Below are 27,719 nucleotides of genomic sequence, written 5' to 3'. Positions count from 1 at the left end.
CAACCTGTTCTTCCTCCCCTGTCTCCTGTCTCAGCAGAGTCTCGCAGGGAAGCAGTGGTGGCCAAAGTCAAAGCCGTGGATGTGAGCGGTGCGGACTTCTCCCAGCCCCACACCACCTCCGTCCGCTCCTGACAGCACTTCTCCAACCACCCCCCTGTTCTGCCAAGCCCCAAGCCAGGCCTCGTCACCTCTTCCCTAAACACCCGCAACTGCCTGCGAACTTCTCCTGTTCGCCCTCCTGCCCTTGCCCACTGCCCTGTCCTCTTTGGAGGCAGCATTCTTCATAAATGCAAAGCTGAACAAGTCTTCTATTTGCCCAAGACTCCACAGTGCCCTGAGGCTGTTGCCTGAAACTTCTTGACCGCGCTCCACCCTCTGTCCCTCCATAAACTTTGGCAACCTCCAGCCCCTCAAACTCTCTCCTTTCCTCTTGCTTTCTTCTCTCCTTTCTTTTTCTTTCTTTTCCTTTCTGCTCCTCCTCTTCCTCCTCCTCTTCCCTCCTGATGGTAGAGGAATTGTCAACTCCCTATTTATTCTCAGCTCTCCTGGATGCTCCTTCTCTGGGCTTCCTGGTCCAGAGTGCTCAAGGCTGTAGCTGTGTGACTGACCACCCATCACTAACTGGACTCAGCCTGAGGGCAAGAACTGTGTGCTTCTGCATCCCCTGCACCAGATTCACTGCCTAGCACCAAGAAGAGGTTACACAGACGTTTGTTTATTGGATAGGTAAATGGATGAGTGATTAGAAAACTGAAACGTTATTGTTCATAACAAGTTCCTTGCTTCTTCAGAAGTCATCTGGTGTTTTGCTCATTACCTTAACTGGAAGCCGGACCCTAAACCTCAGAACAACTCAAAGCAACACTGCTGGAAGCTCCGCCAGAGCCAGGGGCTGAGACAGCTTCTCCTGGGTCATTGCCACAAAGTCCAGGTGCCATTGCCATGAAGTCCAGGTGCCATTCCTGCCCCACCCCTCAGAGGGGTGCGTTCTGCAGGGAGTCAGCTTTGCTCCTACTTGTACCCAGAGAGACTGCTCTTGCCAGACCAGGCGGCAGGAACAGTATGACAACCGGTACCGTAACCAAAGAACAGAGCCAAGCTCTCTGAACTGTGTCCCCAGAAGAAGGAAGCTCTGAGCCCACGGTGTGCCAGTCCCAGAAAATCCAGGACAGAAGCACAGAAGCGACAGCCTCTACTGCCCGTGTAAATGAGATGCAAACACATCCATAAAGACAAAGGCTCTGTCCCCACTGTGGTAATAACAAAGCATCGATCGTAACAGCAACAGAGCTGCATTGCATTTCTCAGCGTACATCACAGGCTCGGGCTTTGTTTGTGCTCTGCTCCAATTGCTTTCCCCACCTTACTCTCCAAGACCCCTTGAAAATGCTCACCCTGCTGCCTACCTCTAGTTTAATGAACAACTCACTTTCTGCAAAATTCTGTAATACACTGTTCATCTTTCTTTGACAACACTGATCTTCAATTGTGTTTCACCGGACTGTGCTTGTCCTCGTCTTTGATCAGGTTATAGGCGCTCAGCAGGGAGGAGCTGCCTTATCCATGTCTACAGTGTGCAGTCCTAGGTGCTAAGCACTCGATAAACGCCCGCTGAACTGAATCCCAATTCTCACGGTGTCACAATAAGTTTATAAGTTCAAAGCAGATAGAAAAAATAGAAATGATCATGTGGGTGAAGCTCATTGGGGAAAACTTCCTGAAAGGTGTGGCAGGAGCAAGCTAAGCAGGAGGGGCTGAGCGAACCCCATTCCCAGCATGAGCCTGACTAACATCTTAACCTCTGGAGCACAGGGCCTGGTGCCCCTCCTTCCTCAGCCTTTCCCCCTGCCTCAGTGTGGGATAAAGGAGTGCACCTGTGTGGTTGGAAATGAGGCCCTCAAAACACACTGCTGGGTAGATCCTAGCTTAGGCAGTTACAGCCATTTCACCTCTCAGCCTCGGTTTCCTCATTTATAAAGTATGGATAAAATAATACCCACCTAACTAGATTATGTAAGGGTTCGATGAGTTAATCTGCGTAAGACTTTTACTAGGTGCCTAAAAGTAATCCCAGTGCTCACATAGATTATTTATTTAATCCTCAACTAGCCCAATAATGTTGGTGTGTTTCCTTACTTTACAAACCAGGAAACTAGGACACAAAGGGGTTACACCTGTAGGCATGGGCGGTCCACTATAATGCAAGGGTGGTTGGCATATTCTAGCCCTAAAGAGGCCAAACATTCCCCAAACATGACCAACTAAGACCAGCCCACACCCCTGAAGAACCAGAATCACAATCAGGGTTCAGAATAATAACGAAGGACTTTGTTTTTGTTGCAATTCATAACCATCTGCGAAACACCCTGAGAACTTATCCCCACTACACCCTATGAGAGCACTCACAGCACTGTCTACAAGCTTTCCAGATGGGCACCCCGAGCCAGGGCCTCCTGTCCTCTTGCGGGTGGGACAGGAAGCCCATCTCCAAGGTGCCCCCCCAGGCCTCCCAGAGCTGCCCTACTGTCCAGAGTGCCCTGCGTCCCAGAGGTTCACACCAGGGCTTCAGGCAGCAACTCCACACCCTGGTCTCTCTCACCCTCTCCAGGGAGGAACAGCTCGCCCTCCAGAGAGGGGCGGAAAGTTAGATGCTGCCAGGCCTGGAGACAGGGGCTGGAGCTACATGAAAAGCAACGAAGATGAGTTTTGTTTTGTTTTTTCCTTTGCTTTCTTAATCATTAGCTATAGATAAAATCCAAACAAGCTTATGGTTTCAAACCTTAGCCATGAGAAAGTAACTTCCTCTGAGCATGCTGCTGAGGTCCAGGGTCTGTACCAAGGCCACAAGATGAGTGAGGGATTGGAAAAGCCTCAAGGGCTCAAGACAAACTAAACAGAAATATTACATCTAGTGAGTCAATGGGACGCTTCTGCCTCTGAAGCTGCTCAGCACAGCCCATCTTCCTTGTAAAACAACAATGACCTCAAAGGAAGGAAATGATAGTCCTTGAAGGACCCAGTTCTTCATAAAAATGTAACCTGAGACCTTACTCAATGCAACTGCTATGTTGGTGCTTGCCCACTTTTATGCTTGAAGATGTTCTTTCCCTCATACTCTGAAAACTGCCTCTTCACAATAAACTCTGCCGGTGTTCATTAAGACCGCCTACTTCCTTGCACTGCAAGGACGTGGTGTACTCACACCATCATGGTCAGGGAGTTTATAAAAAGACTCCCTGCAAAGCCAGGCATATGGATCGATGGAACAGAACACCGAATACAGAAACAACTCTGAGCACATACAGCCACCTGATTGATACTCAACAAAGAGGCCAAAAACATACACCGGAGAAAGAATAGCTTCTTTACCAAATGATGCTAAGAAAACTGGCTATCCAAATGCAGAAGAATGAATCTGCTATACTCAATTGTGAACGATTATAGAGAAATGCCAACGCTCTGAGCCAAATTTGAGACCTTTATTGCCAGTGGTCAAGAGCAGCTCTAGCTCAAAACCTCTCAACTCCAAAAAGAGGCTCTCGTGTTTCTTTTAAGAGGCTCTTCTAGTTGGGGAGGGATGAGGAAGAGAGGGAGCAAAAGCAGAATTTTACAAAAGCAGAACTTTGTTAAGGGGTCAGGGTCAGGGAAGTTTCGCACAGTTTAACTGAAACGAAATATCACACAGGTGTAGAGTATTCTGTTCACAAGGTCATAAAAATAACACAGCTGTAGACTGCTCTGCCAGATATAGTGTGGTAGTCTGTCAAACATCGACCAAGGGGACGCCCAAGGTTGTTGGGGGGCGACCAGCCAGAATCACTCAACTTTGCACTAAATGGAGGGGGAACGGTGATGAGGCACAAAGTGGAGTCAGGTTGGCTATCACAAATCCAGATTCCTACCTATCATCCAGTACTAAAGTCAAAGAAAAATGGATCAACAGCCTACAGATAAAAATAAAACACTAAGGGCTGGGGATTTAGCTCAGCAGCACATAGCCTGCCAGGCAAGTGTGAGGTCCTGAGTTTGATCCCCAGTATCAAAAAAAGAAAAAAGGGGGAAAAAAAACAGAATCTGCTGGAAGGTAAAACAGGTAAAAGTCAAAGACATATGCAGAGGCATGGATTTTCCAAACAGAACTTTAGTTGCACACGAAATAATGCCAATGATCAACACATAGGATTACATCAAATTGAAAAGCTTCTGCATAGCAAAAGAAATAAACAATAAAATGAAAGGACAATCTATAGAATGAGAAAATATTTTTGCCAGACATTCCCCAGACAGAGGGCAAATATCTAGAATATAAAAAGAACTAAAAAAAAAAAAATACTAGATCCCCCCAAAATAAAAGATTCAATCAAAAAATGGGAAGTAGAAATACCTAAAAAGAAGAAGTACGAATGGCCAGTATCTTTGGTCATTAGAGAAGTGCAAATCCAAACAACACTGAAGATCTGTTTACTACAGAAGAACAGCTGTCCACAGGAACCAAAACCAGCAAATACGGACCAAGCTGTGGGGAGGGCTGGGGCAGAGGAAGCCTCTACACGATTAGTGGGACTATAAACCAGCACAGCACCCTGAAAATGCCCATGGAGATGCTGCAGACAATTAACAACAGACCTTCCATTTGACCCAGCCATACTTCCTCTCGATACCTGTCCCAAAGACTTAAAAGACATCGTATGTCCATGTTTATAGCAGCACAACTCATAGAGCTAAAATTTAGAAGCTGCCTATTGGCCAATCAACAGATGAATGGATAAAGATAATGTCATATAAATATGTACATGCCATTAAACAGCATAAATTTGAGTCATTTGTAAGAAAATGGATGCACCTAACACCCATAATGCTGAGAGAAATAAATCAGGCACAGAAGGTTAAATATTGCATGTTTTCTCTCACAAGAGAAACCTCAAGAATAAATAATTTAAAGAGCAAATTAAAAGATAGATGAAAGGAAACAGGGAGACAGACTTCATGGAGATGGGAGATCTAGGGATTGGAGGCAACAGAAGGGAGGGGAGGAAATGGGGAAATCAAAGAGAATCAAACTGCGATAATGCATATTTACCAATACCCTGTAATGAATACGTTCACTACGTACCACAAACATATACCATTGAAGACTTTTTTAAAGAAAGAAAGACTATGACAATAGAAGCGAAAAGTAAAGGAGAGGGGCCTCTCCTTCAGAGAGACTGAAGACAAGAGTGTTTAAAAGTCATTTCTAAAATAAAAGAGCTTCGTTTGGAAGATACTGGTTAAGTTTCCACCGCTGGAAAAAAATGGGCCAAGTTAATGAACCAAAAACTTACCGTGAAATACTAATGGTCAATGGCCCTGGGAGAAAAAAAAATGTTCTCGCAACCAAGGAAAGGATTCAAACCACACGCTGAGATTGTTCAAGCATCAGCTGTTTAGATTACGCTCCAGGTGAGGTGAGTTTTGGAGGCTGTACATTCCCAGGGGTAAACTGAAGCCACTTTTGCAGAGTGTAGTTTGGTCTGTGGTATGTCAATGTTTAAAACTATCACTCTTCTTTGACAGCTACAGTTTCACTTCTAGATATTTATTTTAAGGAATGGGTAGAGAGCATATGATTAAGAATAGAAGTGTCGCACTGTGCCTTTATAACAGAAAACAAAGAGGCAACCTGAATTGCAAAGGAGGAGAAGGATTAAATAAGTAACAGCACCTCAGTTCGGTAGAATTACTTGTTACCACTAAGGATGACATAAAAAGGAGGAGATTGATGATTTTTTTGAAAGTTTGTTTCCCGTTATTATGTGAAAATTAGGTAAAACAAACTGTATGCTGAATATGCAAACATGGGATAATCCCTAAGCCATAGAAAAATCTAAGTCTATAGGGCACTTTAGCAAGGGCTTAAAAGCCCAAGCCTCTGCAGTGGCCTTCACTGCTGTGTGACCTCGGACAAGTCACCCAACCTCACTGTGCCTTGTCCTCCTCACCTGGAGAAGGACGTGACGGAGATGCCTGCCCCACTGGTGCTGAAAGGAGGGAACGAGCTTGCACTGGGTAAAGCATCACTGGGCCGTCATCACTAGGCACACAGAGGACAACTGGAGAATGTACCGTGTGGGGACTTTTTCTGGTTTGTGGCACCACAGCAAAGTGTATTCTTCCTTTTGATAGCTCAGTTCTCGAAACTTTATTTCAGGTATATGTGGTACTTTTAATAAGAACAAGAGATGGCTTAATTGCAAATAAAGAAGAGCAGGGTAGACCTCTTGAGAAGACAAGAAATAGAAGTCCAGGCCAACATACAAAATACTATGAATTTCCTAAGAAACCGAGGAAGAAGCCATCCAGAACGGAAGCCAGGATGGGAAAACCAGAGTATCAAGATCATAACAGGCAAAGTTATGTGTCAACTTGGCTGCACTGCGGAGGCTCGGTTTTGGGGCAAACCAGTCAAATATTGTTGTGAAGGTGTTTTTTAGATGTGATGAATGTTTACACCAGCAGACTTTGAATAAAGCAGATGAGATTCCCTGCCATAACGTGGGTGGGCCTCACCAATCAGTGGAAGGCCTGATGAGACAAGACTGAGGTCCTCTGTAGAGGGAGGAATTCTGCCTCCTGACTGCAGCGTGTTCTTCTGCCAGAATCGGCCTCCTGCTGGCTCGCCCCCCTGCACACCTCACACTCCTCACACTCCACAGTAGCGTGAGGCAACTCCTCAGAATGCCTGAAGGAGACAAACGCTGCACCTCCCTAACTCCTGTGGGGTCTGCTTCTCTGGCGAACTCCGACTCATTCACATGCCAGGTGAAGAGCAGCACCGTGCGGGGGAGAAGATGTTCTCCAGACTGGCAGGGTGGCACTCTGCATACTCCGTCCCTGCGGGCGATGAGCGGTGGGTAGTCGTGCCTACCCCAGACCCTGAGTCCTGACTTTATCCCCCTTCTCCCACCTCCTCTCTACCGCCTGCAGGGATGGTAATTATTTTGCTCAAACATCTAAGCTGAGTGTTGTTTGCACCTGAAAGTAAGAAGAAACCAAACAAAAGCGGGCCCCCTGCTGAGGAGCTGGGGGCGGGCACAGATTCAAGACCCCTGACGGCTAGAAAGAGCTGCTAATGTGGCCTTTGCTGGGCCCCACAAGGAGGCTGCAGCCCTAGTGTGAGAGCTGGGGTGATGGACTCCCCAGAGCAGGAAGGCCCCTTCCCACCAGGCAGGACCTTTAACTCAGATGCTAGGAACTGACAGCAAAAGTAGCAGAAGTGATAGAACCCACACAGTTGGATGAATGATTTGAACTTCGTGTTTTTGTTATGGCTGTGTCCATCTGTCTGTTTTCCTTGCTTTTTTTCCAAGAAAGGGTCCCACTGTACAGTGCAGGCTGGCCTTGAACCCACTTCGTAGCCTAGCCTGGCCTTGAACTCACGATCTCCTGCCTCAGCCTCCCAAGTACAACACCAAACCGGCTATTCAGGTTTGAACTGTGATGAAAATATTAATGTGAGCAAAAGCTGTATCCACGTCAGATCTCAGAGTAGCAAACAGAGTGTCTCGAGTCAGTGCAAACTCCTCCTCACACAGGGCCCGGGAGCCATGCAGGTGCAGCCCCCTTGGATCTCCTCCTTGTACAGTCCTGGGTCCACGTCACATAGCTGTGGTCACACAGGCCCAATTATTCACAGCCTTGCACCATGGCTTTGACAGATGTGCCAGAGAACTTTCTGTCTTTTCATTTGCAATCGTAAATTGAGCGTTTTCATTCAATGTAACTCGGGTTACTTCTGATCCTACTTTGCTACTGAACAAATACATGTTGAAAGGAAAGAAGTATCTTGTACAGACACAGGCTGGCCTTGAACTCTCCAGGATCCTCCTGCCTCAGCCTCTTGAGTGCTGGGATTACAGGAGCGCATCACCACCACACCCAGCTACACAAGACTCCAAGCACTTAAACAGGAAGTCAATGTGTCCTGTGGTTTTAAAGCCCAACCCTCTCTCAAAAACCAAAACAAAACAAAACAAAGCACAAAAAGTCTTCTCAGGTAAAGACCTCAAGTTTAACCCTGAATGGCCGATGTTCCTTTATTTCCAGTATTTTTGTCCCCTCTTTGTGATTTGCATCACACACCCATTATCTACCTAGAGCCCACTTTTATCAGTCACTAGAAAACCTTTTAAGACTCATTATGTTATCCAGTCTATACACCTGCACAAGAAGGGAACGGTATTATAGAATCTTCATTTCCAGAGATGAGGCCAAGGCTCACAGGAATCACAGGACTTGTCCTAAATCCCTGAGTTAGTAAGTAGAGAAGCCAGGATCGATCCTGAAGTCACTTGGCCTGCAAAGCCCTCAGTGTCTATTTTGACAACATAAAGGTCGTTCCTGCCCGAAGAAGAGAAAGAGAAGTGGAGGGGAGCACTAAGTGCCTGGCTAGTGTCAGCAGAGGAAGAAGATGAAGTCAGCTGTCTGTGTGGTAACTGCACAACGCCTCGGCGCCCTACATCCCTGCCTTGTAGAGCTGCTTTTGAGGTTTTGTCCTCCCATGAGGCCGACCAGATTCAGGCCAGGGCTCCTCAGCGTGGCCCCCCCGCCCTGGTCCTGGTCCCAATGCTGTCAGGGCCTGTAGAAGCAGCCTGCATGTTGACAAATTCGTTACCAACTACCCCTGGGCATTCATGAACTCCACTTCACCCACAACCTACCACGCAGGCAAACTCACGCAGCAACAAGCCTACTGGGCCAAAACGAAAATCCATAGCTCCTGCCCCATCTGTGCTCAAAACTGTCAGTGTGACTCTGGACACATCATCTCACCGCTTTATAACTCAGGCCCCTCTCGGGAAACGCTGTGTAGGAATAACAAGAACCTTCCGCGTGTGAGAAGTAGAGGAATCAGGGTCCACAAGTCCCTTTAACACAGCAGCTGCCGCACAGTCCATACACAGTCGCTGTTAGGCCTAAGTTGAGCCTCAGCCCCTTCCTCAGCAAATGAACTTGGCATCTGTGGCTGATCCTGGGAGCCCAGCATCGGCACCATCCAGCCTCCTGTGACTTGCCTGTGCCAGCTGCCAGCAAGAGCCAGGGGCTCAGCCCAGGTTGTCAGGCCCACCCTGGTGGGATGAATTTTTCCTTGGCCACCACCGCCACTTCACCAGTGTATATTTGAAAACTAATAGCATACACAGGCGCCACGTATGTATTCCATATGCATGATGCTTAGCAGACTCATTGACTTAGGGACCCGCAGGATAACTGCAAGGGCCACCCAGTGCCTGGCACCTCCAGTTCAGGAATCAGGGGATTGAAAGCAGGAGAGGTTAAGGGACTTATTAAGCAGTGTAGCCAATTACAGGGTGGAACTGTGTTGGTCTCCACTCCTCAGGGTAACAAACCTACGTGTCTTCTTATCTTCCCAAAACCGGCTTCACCAAGGTGGCCTGGAAATAGTGAATGTGTAAATTTACCAGTGTATAAATGTATAAATTTACCAATAGCCAGTGGCCTCCAGAAGGATCTCAAAGCTCTCATACTGAGCACCTCACCCTCTTCCCATTAATTAAGAATTGTATTTCCAAGCCCCAAAGGTAACTCTCTACTTAAATTTTGCATGCCCTTGGTGTGTCTTCATTGCTCAGATCCCTCAGAACACCCTGTCATCTGCCACCACCTCTTAATCCTGATATCTCCCTGGGCAGGACAGGTACTTTAATGCAGAAGGAAAGCAAATGTCCACCGACCCAGTGCTTACAGGGTTGGTGGGTTAAGACCCACACAAAAGCAGTCCCTCCTGACTTAGAGCTGCCTTGACATTGTCCTCATTTTGGTCCTGAAGCCCTTTTGACTTGAGATGCAGAGGGATCCCAATCTGTATCCATAAACACACATATGAAGCCCAGTAGCTCTAGTGGGATGGAAATATGGTGACAGGCATGAATTTGGGTGTCACATCACACAGTCCTCATGTTTCAAGAGAAATGGACAAGACTTCCCCATCAGGCTGTCACACATCTACTGCAAATAAGCCTTGTCCTCGTAAGGAGGAATAAGCTACAAAGAATGATTAAGCAAATAGACAAGCAATAATAACAATAGTAGAGTAAAATAAATGCTGTAATAGATGCATCAACAAAACAGTATTTGGAGCAAGCTAAAAGGTACAGGAAAGGTCCCACTGTGTGGGCTAATCCAGAAATATATTATGGAGATGGTGACATTTGAGTTGTTCTGCATGGACAGAGGGCATCTGCGTGGAGAAGAGGAGGAAGCATTCATAGCAGAGCAAAGAGCTTGCAGAAAGTCACAAAGCCAGCATCAGCTGGGGCCTTGTGGGGAACAACAACAACTCCATGCTTCTGACCAGAGATTATGAAAGTCGGGACCTGGTGGGAAGTACGTCTGTCCCCATTGCAGGTTAAGTCAAGGAATCTTTTGCACCATCAGGACATCACAAAGTTTTGAGAAAGGGGTTTGGTGAAGAAGGAAAAGAGCTTCTCCACCTCCTCTGCTCCATGGTGATATTTCTTCCTTCCTCAAGGGTAAGAAGGAAGTTGAAGGCTTCCACTTGGTTCTAGGAGCTCTGCCTGTGAGTTGGACACCTAGATCTAGGATATTCAGAGTCCCTGAAAACTGGCACGTTCTGGATTTTCTGCCCAAACCCAGGACACTAATGAACACATTAGCTATGTGTCCCTGCCAGGATCAGAATTTAGAGAAACAGTAGAGCCAACACAACTTGTCAGGTCAGGGATTAGACCTAGAAGCCTAATAAATCCTCTCTAAATCTCTAGAGAATCTCACGTATCTGCCTAATCCTTCCTGGCATCTCTGGACTGAACTTGAGCTTCTGGGAGGCTCTGACCAGGCCCTCTAGGGGGTGTTTTGGGAAAAGGTCCAGTTGGAGTAAAGAGAAAAAGCTCAGAACTGTTTGCTACTTTTCTTTTCTACCAAGAAGCACACCTCCATCACCCTAACTTCTAGTTAAGACATGCGAGCAACAGGTACCAGCACATTCTCTCTTCATACCCAGGCAACACCAAGCAACAGCTGTCTGGCTTCCAGAATTGCTTTTCTTCAATGTTTTTGTTGACTGCAAAGCAGAGTGAGCAGAAGATGAGAAAGGGTCTCAACTTCTGATCAGTCACCAGCCTCTCTCTGCCTCCAATATTCCCATAAAATATAACTGCTAATTAAAGGCACTAACTTAGGACAACTCTTCACAAACTTTATAAACTAACCAATTATACCCTCGGTTCCAAACTCTCAGTCCAGTTTCTCCCACCTTATCTTCCTCAGCCCCACTCACACACTTCAGCCATCCTCCCTCCAACAACCACAACCACACACACACACACACGCACACACACATGTGCACACACACACACACACACACACACATCCACTTCAGATTTCTAGAGCTGATTCCTCCTGCAGACAAAGTCCTGCCTGGGACACATATAAAATCATAGGCTTTAGAAGCAGGGTGACCTAAATTCAAATTCAGATCTACTACTTTCTAGGTATGTGAACTTTGGGTAGTTTACCTAACCTCTTTGTGCCTTGATTTCTTCATCTGTAAACTAGATGCAACAATACCTATCTCACAGTTATCTCATAGACAAAGCACCTGGCTTGTTACTTCCCTTCCCTAACTTTCCCTTCATTCCCAAACATTTCTAGAAGTTCGAGTTCCTTCACATAAAGCTGACCACATCACCCAGAGAAGGAAGACCTAATCTGTTACAAGGTTCCCACTCGTATATGTGGCCTCTTCAAATACTCATAAGTACCATAGCAACCTCCTCCGCCTCTTCCTGCTCCTGAAGGTTAGATCCCCTACTCTGCTCTGCCCTGGCCAGCCCCCAGCCCACCTCCACCCCAGGACTGGAGCCGGTGCCCCTCCATGAGGACAGTGAGCACCACACAGCCTGCTGCTTACCCTACTAAGGTCTGCAGCCCATCCAGGGCTCTGTCTACCTGACTTGCTGGACCATGTGTGACCCCTGCCAGTAGCTATGACCAAGACCCTCAATGCAGCCTTCCCATTCAAACCGTCATTCCCTTTCCCTTGCTGCACACTGATGTGTGAGGGAGGGTGGCAAAGATGGTGGTCCCCATCCAGAGTCATGAGAGGCTACACATTGTCCTGAAAAACGTCCCTGGGAATGTGCTATCAGACCTCCGACTGCTGCATTCTCAGTGACCACGGCTCTTCTTGCATGGAGGAAAAGTCTGATATTTGTGAAGTGCCAAAAGTCAGTGAGAGAACAAACAGCAGCACACTGCTGCAGAGAAGGCCAGGTCCTGGAGTCTAAGGGGCTCTGGTCCAACCCCATCATCACTCCTTCATTGAGGAGCATTCACAAAATGGGCTCATCCATAACACCTGATTGTCATGGGTACCGCACAAAAGTGAGATGGGAATGACAATCAAATGCTAATTACTCTTATTATTAACCTCTTGGAGACTGGGATTAACAAACAGGCTATAAGCTCTGGGAGAGTAACCCTAGGATCTTAGCCCTAAGTCTGAAATGGAGCGAGCTTTCCACAATTATTTGCTGATTGGTCAACTGGTTGAGTTCCCGGTCTTTCCAGGCAACTTGTAGGTGATCATGTTAACCTCTTCCCTCTTGAGCTGGAAAATATTACCTGCTTGTAGCATGTGGTAGGAGAGGTGCTAAATTTATTTTTGTTTTGATAAAAAATGAGACCAAACCATAAAGAAATGAGACTAGCTAGCTTTCTCGAGTGACATAAACTGGGCATGGAAGGTAATTCCAAACAAGAATCAAAAATTGTTCAAACTTATAACATTGGCACAAAACCCAGGATGAAAAGAAAACCCCTCTAGACAGAGACGTTCTTGAATGTTTGAACAAAAAGAGTCCTGTGACTCTCTAGGTTCATGGAGACAGGAACACTGACCAGGAAGCCCTGCCTTTGCCAAGCATAGCAAACCCCGGCTTGTAGAAAGGAGCTTCATTTATGGTGACAGGCCCAAGTGCAGTAGGAAGGGAGTGCTAACAGACTGAGGCAGCCACGGGTCAGAAGGCAAAACAGAGAAGAGAGGAGGTGGGGCTGGGTTGGGCTGAACCTTGAATGAATCAAGCCTTCCTGAAGGGTGGGGACATCCCTTGTCTAAAACACAAGCTTGATGAAATCCTCTATAAAAGGTTCTTGTCCCGCTGACCTGGTACTGCACACACTGCTTAACAGCCACACTTGCCTCATCCTGCCTGGGCATTAGGTAAGTCCCCTTTTGAGGAATCTTTCTTATTTTTAGTGTCTTGGTGATCTGAGCTCATGATACAAGCTGTACATCACAGTGCCAGCTGTGGGCAGGAGGTGTCTTCTTTGATCGGGCCTCAACAAAGCAGGAGCCAGAGCCCATTGGGAAATAACAGCCTCCTGAAGCCATCGAGATTTTTCCTCCTCCCAAACCCAGTGTAGCCTGGTCAGCAGCAGCTCCGCTCACTAGAAATATCCCTCTGAGCAGCAGAGCTGCCCACGTGGCCTCCTGGATCGGCACAGGTCTCTCACTCCCGGGGTTCTGGAAGGCTGTTTACAGTGCAGAGAGTCCGCAGGGCCAGAATCAGTCACTTCTGCCAACACAGACCATGAGCTCCAGTCGTCTCAGGGAGGACAGGACATACGTGACTGTCGGGCCCTACACCTGACTGACATTTAGACAAGACGATTTTGTAGATTTATCCTACAAATCTGAAGTATAACTAAATGGCCATTTAATTATTATGATTATAGATCGTTCTGCCTCAGGGTTTAAAAATACATATATTTTTCATTTGTGTTGAGGAGTTCATCCATGTCAGGAACTGAGGTCCCTCGATGTACACAAGAAGAGTCTGCCTGGAACTGTTGGCTTCCAGGTCACAGAAAGGATGGCCCTGGGGTCTGCACCCTCTCGGTCCTTCAGGCCACACTGTCTTGCTTCTTCTGTCACTCAGCTCCCTTTCCTTTCCTGACTCTCACGCTTCTCTAACCATGCAACGCTCTCTCCACACAGTTCTCCTTTACATCTCCAGAGTCCTGTCTGGCTTTCCAGCTGTGGAAAGTTCCCACCTTCCCTTGCACTTGAACCTTCGATAATGTCAACTTCGATGTCTCTTCCCTTTGGTCTCTTAGAGGCTTCTGCTTAATGCATTTCCTGGACCGAGGCCTCTTGCCATTTGGTCACATCCTAGTTCCTGAGCACATTCCCCAAAGGAGTCAAGAGAAGACGGAGCTGGGCCCTGGCATCCCGACGGGCTCCCAGCCAAGGCAGACGTGGACTTACTGTGCACTTGCTGACTTGTAGTGCTCCCAGAAAGATTCTAACACCCTCGTGATAGGCAAATAAAATGTCGCCTGTCCAGAGCGTGCATTCTAGAAAACCCATTGCATGTGCGTTAAGAAGAGATGGGTTCTAGGATTCCTTGGTTTCTTTAAGGGTGAGTGGTATTGGGCAAATTGCGTACCTTCTCTGGCCTATTTCCTCACTTATACAAAGTGGAGATGATGAGGATTACAAGAGATGAGGCACCGGAAACTGCTTTGTGAGCAGTCGAGTGTAGAGGTGACACAAATTATGTGTGTATATATAATAACAATAATGATATTTAATAGCTAGCACTTAGTAGAAGCCAGGTATTTTCCAAGCACTTTTTAAATGAATTATCTCTTTAAATGTTCGCGATAACCCTACAAGTAAGTACTAGTGTTGCCTTTAGTCACAATGGGTAAACCGAGGCCTGGGGAGGAAGTGCGATTTGGCCTGGGCCACACAGCCTGCAGGTGACAGTCAGGCATTTAACTGCTGACTCAAGAGCTGCTACCAGTCACTGTGTGCTCCTCCTCTCCACAAATAAAGCACACTCTGGAGGAAAGGACGAAGGCAGACAGAGACCAAGAGCAGAGCTGGGATGTAAGGAAAGGCCAGAGGAGCAGAAGTGACGTGAGGGAGCAGCTAAGGCTGCTTACGCAGCCTCGAGGGAACCTTTTGTCTCTTCCAGTTGACTTCAAAGATGCCTCAGTTACTGCGAAACATTCATGGGATCATTGAGGCCTTTGGGCGCTACGCCAGAACGGAGGGCAGCTGCACAGTGCTCACCCGAGGGGAGCTGAAGAGGCTGCTGGAGCAGGAGTTTGCTGATGTCATAGTGGTATGCTGTGCCCGGGTGGGGAGGGACAGAGGAAGGACAGTGCAGCATGTTTGTCTGGGGATCGAGGAGGCCACAGCTCACTCCAGGCCTGGAAAGAGAAGGAGGCAGCCATGGAAATGGACAAGTCTTAGTTTTAATTAATTCTAATTGGAAGACAAGCTAAAACAACTCTATAGCGTCAGCTCAAGGCAGAGCAGATCCTTGAAATAGTCTAGAAAAGAAGAGAATTGCTGCTTTCAGCTATTTCTTAAATTTGATGCAGTAAACACTTCCTGTGCCTAGCTAAAATCTGATCATCCATTAAGCTTTCACTAGAAGCATAAAGTAGTTGCTCAGAAGTGAGATTTTAGAGCACAGGTTAACAGCAGGGGTTGGGGGAGAGATTCTGGGAGCACTTCCCTGCGTCTCAAGTGGTCAGGGACAGTCAGGGACAAGGATGTATGGGCATAGCAAGACACTGCCTCTGTAGGCTCAGAGCAACCCCGCAGTCCTCCTGAACCCACCCAACACACCTGGGGAGCATCTGCTAAGTGAGGGGTCCTCAGAGCCCTGTACCTTAGAGTCCAGCCCAGCTTTACGAGAACGTTATTCATTCTCAAATACATCTTTATCCAATTGTCCTATAGGCCAGAAACTGGCAGATGGAGTGGATACAAAACAAAAGGGGCTTTAGGCAGGACTTGTAAAGATACAGGAAGTTAAGTGGGACAGACAGCTGCATGCCTGCTGAGTATGGTGGCCCTGAGGGGCCCCTGGAAGCCTGACGCTGGGCGGAGTGGAGTGAGGCACTTCGTCCTCGGGAAAGGGATGCTGACTCCGCCTCATCTTCTCCCCAGAAGCCCCATGATCCAGCCACTGTGGATGAAGTTCTGCACCTGCTGGATGAAGATGAGACAGGGACTATAGAATTCAAGGAGTTCCTGGTCTTAGTGTTTAAAGTAGCCCAAGCCTGTTTTAAGACATTAAGTCAGAGCGTTGGAGGAGCTTGCAGGTCTCAAGCGTCTGGGAGCCACCACACTGGGTTCTCGAAAGATACTGGGGAAGGTCAGAGGAGTGGCACTGAAGTAGGAAGGGCCAGCAAAGGACAGCGTCATGAAGGAAGCAGCCACGGGCAGGGTGAGCAGGCTTCCCGAGGGCAGGGAAGGCCCGGGACTCAGACCCAGGTTCAGGACATCAGCTCTCCACAGGTCAGCAGCCATGACAGGCAGGCCTCGTCCCAGGGACAGGTCCAGGTGAGCCAGCAGACACGAGTGACGGGGTATGTGGAGCAGACTCAGGGAGCGGGAGACAATGAGAGTCCTCAGGCAAGCGAGAGGAAGTGGAAAAGACAGTCACCGATCAGCGAACAGAAAGGGGTGACCAGAACCAGAACCACATCACAGGTCCAGACAGGGGCGACCCAGACTGTGGAACAGGACAGGAGCCACCAGACGGGAAGCACCAGCACGCAGACACAGGGGGCCTCCCACGGCCAGACCAGAGAGACCAGCCAGGCTGTGAAGGGACACGTCCAGTCACAGGCAGGGTCACATAGTCAAACACACATCCAAACAAGGGAACAGGAGAGGAGCCACCATACAGGAAGCACCAGCATCCGGACACAGGGGGCCTCCCACGGCCAGACCAGACAGACCGAGGCCCAGAGTCAAGACAGCAGCCAGACCAGCCAGGCTGTGAAAGGACACGTCCAGGCACAGGCAGGGCCACACAGCCAGGCCACAGAGCAGGACAGGAGTCAGACTGTAAGCCATGTAGAGGACAGAGGTCAGGGACAGACCCAGGCACATTCAGGCTGTGGTCAAAGAGAGACACAAGCAAGTGGGGCGGGGCGGGCCCAGACCGGGACAAGCACTGTGACAGGGCAAGGAGATCCGAGCAGCACTCAGCCCAGCGGGGCCGGAGGTCAGGGGGAGAGAAAGCCCACAGAGGTGAGAGAGGAGTGGGTCGATGACCACTCGAGGGAAGTGGTGATCCGAAGCCAGGACCGAGGCGGCCCACACGCCCGCCCTCCTTCAGAGTAGGGGCCAGAACACGGCCCAGCCACAGAGAAAGGTGGCATCACCACCGCCCAGGGCTGTATTCCCACCTGAAAGGCAACCGGCCAAGACTGAGTCCAGTGCCCAGTGCCGAGGGACAGCCAGAGAGGGACCGGCTCCTCCTGCTCTGGTCAGTCCACCGGCACATCCCTGGACATCAGCTCTTCATTACGGTGCTTCCCCTCCAGTTCCCTCTCAAAGAGAACATTTCCACAAGGTCCTCTCTCTCCTAAACTCCTCTTAATGGCTTTGCTGTGCAGACTCTCAGGAACTGGGAGGAAGTCATTCATTTCTGCTGTGTTCTTAACTTGTAGGGGTCTTTGGAGCTACTTGTATCTGCCATCTGTCTATGGTCCGCCTATCCTAATGCGTCAATAAAACTTTCTTAAGCAATTTGCCTCTGCGTCTCATTCACTTACCTTCTATTGATTTGGTGGGCTAAGGGTTATTGGGTTACGATGAGCTGAATATAGTCCCATCCCATGAGGAACATTTAATCGACAAAGTATTGTATGAGATAGATAGATTGATTGATTTTGGTAATACTAAAAATTGTACCTAGGGCCTTCCCACTGAGGTACATCTCCAGCTCTTTTCTTATTTTTCATTTTTAGAAAAGGTCTCACTAAGTCTCTAAGTTTCCCAGGGTTTGAACCTGTGATCCTGCTGGGTGCTGGGATTATAAACCATGCACCACCACCCCCAGCTACTTTTGTGAGAGATTCTAAGAGTTACAGTCAAAGAAAGGAGAATACAATACTGAATACTTGGTAGACATAGGTCAGGGAAGCCTTCCTTGAGATGCTTTTTAGTGATGACTCTTAAAGAAAAACTAGGATTGTAGATAGGTAAAATTATTTGCAGTTTTTATTACCCGTAACTAGAGTGTTCAGGCTCTATTCACCTGTAAAGCATACAGAACAGCTGGTTTAAGGTTTCTAATAAATGAAAGACCTCCAGGATCTATGCAGGGGAAAGCAGGGAAGACATTCATTATTACCAGGGTCTAAGCCAGGAGCCAGAGCCCCTGTGCTCCCTTCACCCCCACCCCACACACTGTGTTAGCTCTGGTCTCTTATGCTGTCCCAACTCCTGGACAGAAGAAGTTATGGAGTGGTTTATTGTAAGAATCACGATTAGTTTTTAAACTAGGAGTTTTACAAGGTGTGACCAAAATATACAGTGAATGTTTAGGTTTGTTGTTGTTATTATTTTAAATTATAGAAAAAGATACATTGTCATTAATCCCCCTCAGAAAATTCCCCCTCACTTCAAATTCACTTTCCCCACCATTCCACTACTGTCTGAAGCACTTCTGGAAGACCTCTTTTGTTGTGTGAGAGTCTCTGGCTGGGATACCGTGAGGGCTTCGAGTTCCTGGACTGATCCAAAATGTTTACCTTTTGGGGTCAGTTCCACTTTGGGGAAGAGCCAGAAGCCACACCATGCCAGAAGTGGTGAAAAGGGTAAATGAGGGCACCCCGCCGTGTTTTTACAATTCTGCCGTTCTTTTGGGTGGCGCTTAACAGTGGTATTTGCTGTATTGTTTGATCACACTTCATAAAGACACTCACAAAGGGGAACGGCCAGAACTGCTTCAGAAAGAGGCAAGCATGATGGGATGTGTTCAGAGGTAAGGGGAGCACTTTGAAGGGAATTAACAGCAATGCATGTTTTACTGCAATACATGTTTTAAAAATTTAAACGCTCACCCTATATTTTCATCATATCTCGTAAACCTAACTTTAGAGATTCTGACTCCCCAGGTTTGGAGCAAAACCAATGAATAGGTTAATATTTCTTAAGAGAATGTTTGCTTCTAGAAGTATAAAAGGCTAATACAGAGTACTGAAAGGCTTCCCACCACAAAATAATTATATCTTGCATAAAGCATACTTTTCACTGCATTGTTGGTTTATAGGTAGTACGGAAACCTCAAAAAACAAATGTAGTAGGCCTCATGCCTACCTTCAAAAAAGGTAGAACAGGGCTGGGAATTTAGCTCAGTAGCACTGCACCTGCCTTGCAAGCACAAGGTCCCGAGTTAGATCCCTGGTACAAAAAAAAAAGGTAGAAGACTAGGACATGGCAGTGTGGCTGGAGCAACTGGACACGACCTGCCAGTTGAAGAGATTTGTTAACCGCTGCTACAGAGCAGAAATTTCTGAACCTGATGAGATCAACCCGAGTCCTGCAGTTGGTACCAATCTTCTGACACAGGAACACTCTAAACTTGACACCTGGTATCAATCTTCTGCAGACAAACAAGATGAGCCTAGCACTGATGCCAATCTCCTGGCATGAGGTCACCTGGATGAAATATCAAAGACGGTATTTTAAAACACAACAGTGATTGACTCTGTACCACTGCCCTCGTGTTCTTGCAGTGATCCATTCTGCATGCAGGACACGTCTGTTTCTCCTTCGATGAACCCCTTTCTCACTGAGCACTTCTTCTATGCTTCCTTTTCCTTTTATTCTTATTTTGCCCCAAATAAATGTTAATCTCTCACATTCACCAGTTGTTCCATCCAGTTCACTGAATGGAACAGTAAGAACCTGGGAAGCGCTGCTGGTCCCTACACCACCTAGTAATGTTCGGTGAGCCAGCCAGGAGGTCAAAGAAGGGACAGGAGGTAAGACCACTTGGCACAGGTATGTTTCTCTGCTCTTTCTGAAATCTGTAGACTCAAGCCAACAAGGACTGTTTTAATGACTGGTTTAATCTTTTTTCCTCTCTCTCCCCCTTAGGAAGGCCCAATCCTTTCCCAATCATCTTTCAAGCCCCTACTTATTATCCCTTTACTCCCAGGACAAGCAAGGAGAAGCAGGGAGCTAAAAGGTGGTAAAAATCAGTGGAAGCCACGGGCCATCTAGCCCTGCAAGTGGCCATGAGACTGAGCATCTCTGAGTAGCCCAAGGACAAAGCCAAGTGCCTATGGGGGGAGGTTAGACTCCTGGGAAAGGGTGGAGCTATAATCAGCACCCCCACTTCCTGTTGGGCACTCCCACTTCCGGTTGTAAACAGATGGGGCTGTTTTACAGACACTGTGGTCTCCAGCACACCTGAGCTCCTGTGGCTGGGCCCCAGCAGTACCCAGAGAAAGTGGCCCATCCTAGAGCCAAGACCACTGCTGGTGGGCACTCCCAGAAACATGTAACCCATGGAGCGGCATCTGCCAGTTCAAAAGCAGTTTCCACCCAGTATTTAAAAGCAGGAAACAGCTCCTGCCCATTTAAAAGGGGCAAAGGTCTACTTAAAAGAGGAGCTGTCCATTTAAATGTACAGGCACAACGCTGAAGAACAGGACAGCTCTGCTGCTTTCTGCTGCTCTCCCTCCCTTTGGCCATTGGGAACTGTTGCCTTTCTAATCGTTACTTGTTTAAAACCTAAACTCTTTTAACCCAGTTGATTTATTTACAATACTTGGTAAAGAGTCCAGGAGACCCTAAATTAGAAACATCTGATCTACCTCAGTTAACTGTTGACTGCTTAGATTGTTTGACCCAGAAAGAATTGTACAATGTTGACAAATGTAAAAACTAAGAAAAGATTTCACTTGAAAGTGTAGAAATACTGGAGTAAGTGTTTAATTCAGGTATTTTCAAGGTGCAGAACTTAATTTGTTTACCTTTTCTATAATTACATGTAAAAGTTCATTGAAGTGCCATTTTATAAATTAGCTATAGATAAGCAGATGCTTCTGGTGAAGTAAAAATGCATAGCTGCTCTGCAGAGTACTTTAATCATAAGTGAACATGACTTGACCTACTCATGAAAAAGGCATTTAAAGCTATTTTAAGTGTCTTTTTATTTGCATGATATTATGCTTACTGTTCCAATCTGGTGCTAAGTAAAGTTAGTCTTGAGCACTTGCAAGTATTTCCAACTTTCAAAACTGAATGAGAAAAATTGTGTTACCATCCTATGTTACCACTTTCCTTTGGTGTTCGAAAGTACTTTTGATTCTGAGAGACTTAACCAAGTATACAATCCAGGTGGGTTTCCTTGGACTGTTACTAGCTGGTTTGCTGCATGTTAATACACATTCCCTTAATGTATTCTTTTGAATTGAATTTGTTCTTTTAAGGATGGTGTTAGCCTGCCTTTTGCTACTCCTGTAGGTTTGGCTGAAGCATAGTTAGCAGCCTATGTATTTGCTCACTCTGCAGTGACGCTGTTTAACAACTCTTTCCTTGTTACGGTTATTTTTTATGGTAAGTGCTTCATTTTATCTCTGGTGCAGTCTCTCAGAAACTCTTTCAACAGAGGATATGATAGCAAATGCGGAAGTTGCTGCAGATTCCTTTTGCCACTGTATTTGTTGATTTCTTCTAATTTAAAAAGTTGCTGTTTTATCTTTGTAAGACTTGTGAAGAGACACAGATTGTGGTTTATGCAGCCTTACAGATAAGAGCTAAAGTATCTACTTTCAGGTGTGGGACTTGGTTGGATCTCCCCTTTATTTCAACATTCAGATAGTTACTTTAGATTCCCACCTTTACTGCTTTTATGAGTGTAAGACATTATTTTCCAGGCAGTCAGGGTAGTCCTCACAGGGATCCATCCTGATCTGCTTCTCAAGTGGCTGAAGGAGCCCTTGAGGGCTCCACCCTCTTCCCTAAGGAATTCAAAGGCCACAGTGTGGGGAGTTCAAGGCTAAGGACCACTAGAAAACTAAGACACTAGTTTACTAGAGCTACTAGAGCTACAAGAGCTTCGAGCGGAGATGTCTGAGGCTAAGGACCAGGAAAGTACTCGAGTATCACAAAGGGTACATTGTGAACTCACAGATCCTCCTTCTGCAGTGGGTGCCCTCTGAAGGAAAGTTCAGACAGTTTTCTCTCTCTCTAGGCCTCAAGATGAGCCATGGAAAGTATCCTGAGCAACACCCTGCAGGTCCTAGCAACCTTGCCATTAGGTCTCAGCCTTCAACAGTGGTAACCATTTGACCCCAACAGTCTGAAAAAGGAACAGCTTATCTACCATTGTAGGTGGGTTGGGTCCAGTACAAATGAGGAAATGGCAAACAACTGGTAAAGGATGTCAACGTTAAATCACGAAACTATTTTGCAGTTACACCGTTTCTGCAAAAAGCATGGAAAGTGGAATGAGATCCCCTATTTTGGGGGTTTTGTAGCTCTACCACCAGAAAAGCCAGAGGCTCTGGTATTAGAGTGGCCCCTGAGGAAGAGGAAGCTGCTATCACGGGTCCTGTCCTGGGGTCCCCTGGCATTGTAAGTTGCCCCGGCCCCTTCAGTCTTTGTCAGAGCAGGAGAGGAGAGTCTGGGCCTCTGTCAATGCTCCAGTGCCCTGCTTTAGACTCATCAGCCGCCCAACGTGCGTAACAAGGGCCAGGCCACGGCCCCGTGCAATTGTGTGTCCCGTGTCCAATCTTCCGGCCCTTTCCCTGATTGTCCACAGGCTTTCATTTAGACCACTAGGGGCATTTATAGCATTGCCAACTGCAACAGCCAGAATTTGGGCTCTTCTTTTCTCTCTCTCTCTCTCTCTCACTCATATGAATCCCAGTTGTTGGACACAGACAAGGCCTTGTCCAACAATTGGACCAGCGGCATTTGAGGGCCCATCTGAAGTTTTTGTAATATATACCAACTATCTGGGGCTGACTGACAAGTGAAATGATGTCCCATCAGTGCCTGTCCTTCCCTGGAAGTTGGATTTAAATTTGTATATTCATGAAAAAGCTACTAATTAGCTATGGAGGACAGCTGGATTTTCCTCTTTCCCCTGTATGATCCCTCACACCTTATCATGATTGACAGACTTCTTAATGTATCTTTCCTTTTGCATGGCAAGAGCCTCTACCGTGTTAGACACAATTCCTAGTCCACTGCTAGTATTATAGTCCCAGTTTTGTTCAGTCAGAATAACAACGTCTCCAGGGTGCTGTCCCATGTCCCGCTCCCAGGGAACTGTGACTGTGTTACTTTATATAGAATTAGGGGCTCTGCAAACATAACTGAGGTAAGTGCATTAAGATGGGGAGATTTTCTTGATTATCTGGGTGAGCACAATATAATCCCAAGGGGCTTCCTGGGCAGGCAAGAGTGAGGCAAAATGGTCAAAGGCTGTGAAAGGTGAGATAATTCGACAAACATTTAAAGCCTTGGATCCAGGCTGAATGCAGAAGCTGGAAAACAGAAGGAAGAAAAGAAGGAGCACAGCCCCTCCAGGACCTTGATTTTAGGCCACTGACTTCCCCAGCTCTGAGAGAATATAAATTTTTTGTAGTTTTAAGCAAACAAGTTTGAGATAATTTATTACAGCAGCAATAGAAAATGAACACACAAAGAAAAAACTGAAGGTGAAGCCATAGTTGTGAGGGTAGCATGTGTAAAAGGTGAAGTCATCCTGTTGAGGACAAATTGATTTTATATCCACATAAAACAGCCTCTGTGCATACAGACCAAAGGCAGAATTGAACTTGAAAAGACTCGGAACACATCTGCCATAGGCTTTTTCTGGGGAACTGATTAAAGAATGAGCAGCACTGGCACAAAACCAAAATCACAGACGCAGTACGTGGCACAAAGTCTCAACGGTACACAGTGAAGCCCATGTAACCACAGAATGAAGACCATGTAATGTTGACAACAGAGCTACCAAAAGCAAAAGTAGAAGGGGACATGATGGAACATAGAGTAAGCTCATTGACTTATATAATTTACATAATTACATCCTTATAAGGAAAGAGCTGGGAGTAAAAGAATATGACTTCAAATTGGGCCCTGAGGAAGGACAAAGGTGGGGAGGGTGAAAGAGTTCTAGGAAAATTTACTAGAGTAGAGAATGAATACATACATACTATGCAAAGGGGAATACAAGATATATTACATAAAAATTTACTAAATAAAAATATGAGCCATCTTCAACAAAAAGCAAACCAGACAACATAGACAATGACATTATCTATATATGATACATATTTGCATAAATATGACCTAAATAAGTAATATAGATTGATAGGATGTGACTTCATTTTTAATAAAAAGGGCTCACATCACTATTAAAAGAACAAGTGTTTATGTGAAAATTTTCATATATGGGGGCTGGGGATTTAGCTCAGTGGTATCACTGCCTGCCGGGCAAGTGCAAGGTCCCCAGTTTGATCCCTGGTACCCAAAAAAAATTTTTTTTTCATATACAAGTCTATACTCTTTACAAACGACATCCAAACCAAAAAGATTTAAAAGGGGCGGTGGTAAATGATTTAAATGGCCCCATGGTACAGAGCTTGCCTAATATGTGCAAGGCCCTAGGTCTAATGCCAGCATGAGAGGCAGAGAGACAGAGAATGGAGAGTTTGTTCACAGCCCTGAGACGGACTTTACATCTCTCTTGAAGGACAGAAAAAGCATCCTTCAATGGCACAGCAAACATAATAAAGTCACCTACATACTACTGAAATATAACTTTGGCTGAGAATTATTAAGTTTTACAACTTTGTTTTTGAAATTATTTGGCTATAATAGCATATTTATCTGATTTTAGCTATGACAGAAAGGCATCTATTTACTTTTGATTCATGCACGTTTGTTGACTTGGGTAAAGCTCACGGCCCCATTGGCTGCGGTCTGTGAAGTGTCCTCAGGGAGAGGACCACCTAAGCCTTACCCCAAGGGCCAGCGAATCAGGTAGTTTCCCCTTACTGCAAAGCAGGTGTGTCCACTACTGTCCCCTGGTGGCAGTTAAAGCCAACGCTTTAAAAAACACTCCTGAAGGAAATCTGCTTTTCCTGGGATGGGACAGGCTCAGTAGTGAGGCCTTGGGCACAGCCGCACCCAGAGGACGTGGCCTTGAAATCTCAAGCGCGACCACCCCAGGCAGTATGAACCCCCGGTTGACAGTGTGTGTGTTTCAGTGTTTGGGGGTGACCTTCACTGAGCCACTGCCATTGCCAAACGGCTCCAAGTATCTGTTCAGCTACATCATTTGCCAGAGTGCTGCTTCCCGTGCATGGATGTGGTCCTGTGAGCCCCTGACTGGCTGCCTGGGGAGGCACATTTCCAGTGCAGTCCCTACAGAAAGGCAGGGAGATGAACGTCTCACAGCTCTCCCTCCTCGGAGCAGAAATTGGCAGTCTGTATACTTATCTGCAGGCTCACAGACCAAAGCTGGGGCTACCTACTCTCGTCCTGGTCATTCACAGGAGCACTGTGGATCCACCTCCCAGCACTCATGCTGGCTGGAGCTTATTATTTTTAGCGTGCATAGAAGTGAGGAACACTAAACGTGTGCCACAGAGCGTAAGTGGCCTACATCAGTGCTGGGAGGTGAGTCCCAGGTTCTGAGGCTCATGGCTCTGGGTGAATGTGGACAGTACTCTGCTCTGGTTTAACTCGAGAGCCTCTGGGAAAGAGCTAATACCACAAAGCGATGATGTGGGGCTGGCCGTAAGGGAAGGTGCCCAGGTGTCAACATAGTAACACAGGCCATCAGGGACCTCTGCTCTTCTGTCTGGAAAAGGGAAGCACGAAGACAGGTAGTTAGACAGTCAGGTGCTATCCCAGACCAAGCTTTTGCCTGGGCTTTGGACAATCTTGAACCCAGTGGGCAGGAACTCCATCAACACATATTTTTTAATGTTCTAAAAAGACAGACACAAATTTAGCTACAAACCATTATATATTTATCACAGAAAAATCATAAAGAACACACAAAAAAGATGGTTTTTAAAAATCAACAATTCTAGTGCCCCGAAAAGAAACCACTGTTACTTAATTCTTCTAGACCCTCCTCTATAGGCAAATTACCAGATAAATGTCTGAGAAAATGTATGTCTATAAATGCAAATTTATACACAAAGATCTACAATTCATACATCTATATGTTAAACATAAATTATACCTTATGCAAATTATATTTACATAAGCACGTATACATTCTACAAACATCCATGATCATGACTCAGGCCAGAATACCTTCCACGACACAGCCATCTGTGTCCATGGAGTTTGGTGGTTAGAGCTGTGTCTACACAGCGAGTTTACTGAAGTTCACACCTCCACTGTGTACCTCGTGAGGGTTGTGACCTTGATCAAGTTACTCATCTTAAGTTAATTTACCTTCAACTGGAGAAAAAACTGGTATCTCATAGTAGATCCATGTGCTAGTATGGCATAGGTAAGTCAGCCCTCTACAAATTTTGAAGGGAGCATTTTTCATTTTTATAAAGCAAAGAATATTTAAAGATAGAGAAGTTGCAATGGTCCTAATTCGGTAGATTTTGATGGGTACAGAAGATTCCCAGAATCTGGGTTTTCTTCCCATGGGGATAATTGTGGCTTTTAGCAGCTCCTATGACCATTGCTTAACTGTGGGGATTTCCATCTCAAAGAAAAATCTAAGAAGTAGGGATGATATTAAATGTACAGATGCAATACCATATGGGAGGAAATCCACCTGACCTTTCAATGCTAATTGCAAATATAACTAATCACAAATATTAAAAAGGCGATGTTGTCTTCTGATTTGTATGTGGTTGTAAATTTATGAACACCACTTTTGTTCCAGGCCCACATAAAATGAACCAGAGCAACTCTTTCTATCAAGGGACTGACATAGAGGTAATGAATACTGTGAGTACATGAAATAACCAAGGAGTCTTAGCTTGAAATGCAAGACCCCATTCCCTCTGCCAGTGGGCCTCTCTAGACCAATCTTGGCATGATAATGAGTCCATGTGGCTTTACTATAGTCATCATTAACCCCACAAGGGGACATTTGCAGCATTCTGTGGTACAAAGAGGTATGTACACCATGGAGGTCTACACCCCAAAGCCGCAAACTTCCTCCTCCCGAAACACCCTCTCTCATCTCATCAGGGATCTTCTCCATTGCCTACCACTCACAACCAACACATAATTGCTCTTATAAAACAGACAGCTAACCTCCAATTTTATTTTCCATGACACACCAGCCAGGAACTCACTGCTCCAATTACCATCTATTATTTCACGATAAGATTAGTAGCAATACTTACCACTGATTGAAGTATTTGTTTGTCTTATGAATGGATGTTGTAAATTTTAATTATACCATCTTCTCCACGATCAATGAAAAATTAAGTCACACCTTCATGAAACTTAGGGTATTACCTATCCCAAAGTTAAGCAGCAATGCAGGAATCTGAGGTAAACCACAGATTTATGTTTTTCCACCCATGACCTAATCTTTCTCGCTTAACTGGTTCTGGCTTTCTGCCTCTTCTCTGGGGTTTTGCTCTGATAACCCTGTTGACTTCTCCACTCTACACTCTTACATAAGTAGCTCTCCCAGGTGGATGGGAGGGCTGCAGGTGGCTCTGCTGGGGTTGTGGTATCTGTTGAAGTCAGTCCTTCTAGTTCAGTGGCATGCCACAAGTGCTAAGCCTACACTTCCTCACAGGGGAATTCGACCATCTGCGACTAAAGGCACCTTTCAGTGCCCACACTGCCACAGAGAGGCAGTCTTGACCTCTCCTCAGATCCAGGAGCTAAGAACAATAATAATATTTTAAAAAAT

At 46.3% G+C, this 27,719-nt stretch overlaps 2 protein-coding genes across 9 annotated transcripts in view; one reads left to right on the top strand and one right to left on the bottom strand.

Moving 5' to 3' along the window:
- LOC104863342 (late cornified envelope protein 5A-like) overlaps positions 1–27,719 on the bottom strand; it is a 343,203-nt gene that overhangs the window by 51,541 nt on the left and 263,943 nt on the right. The window contains exon 1 of one of the 8 annotated variants that reach the window (XM_010625712.2): positions 5,325–5,482. The exons of the other annotated variants lie outside the window; for them this stretch is intronic. The gene's annotated coding sequence lies outside the window, so the exon portion shown is untranslated. Of the gene's footprint in view, positions 1–5,324; positions 5,483–27,719 lie in introns of those variants that run through there. 8 annotated transcript variants of the gene reach the window in all.
- Positions 13,186–17,176, top strand: Crnn (cornulin). Its single transcript, XM_010625722.1, has 3 exons — positions 13,186–13,243; positions 15,006–15,155; positions 15,992–17,176. Exons 2-3 carry the CDS (start codon positions 15,018–15,020, stop codon positions 17,174–17,176), a joined length of 1,323 nt encoding a protein of 440 aa, XP_010624024.1. The 5' UTR covers positions 13,186–13,243; positions 15,006–15,017.

Source organism: Fukomys damarensis, unplaced genomic scaffold (assembly GCF_012274545.1).
Source record: "Fukomys damarensis isolate Sample0158 unplaced genomic scaffold, DMR_v1.0_HiC HiC_scaffold_33, whole genome shotgun sequence".
Lineage (NCBI taxonomy): Eukaryota > Metazoa > Chordata > Mammalia > Rodentia > Bathyergidae > Fukomys > Fukomys damarensis.
Note: the sequence above shows the minus strand (reverse complement) of the source record. Positions and strands in the feature narration are given on the sequence as shown.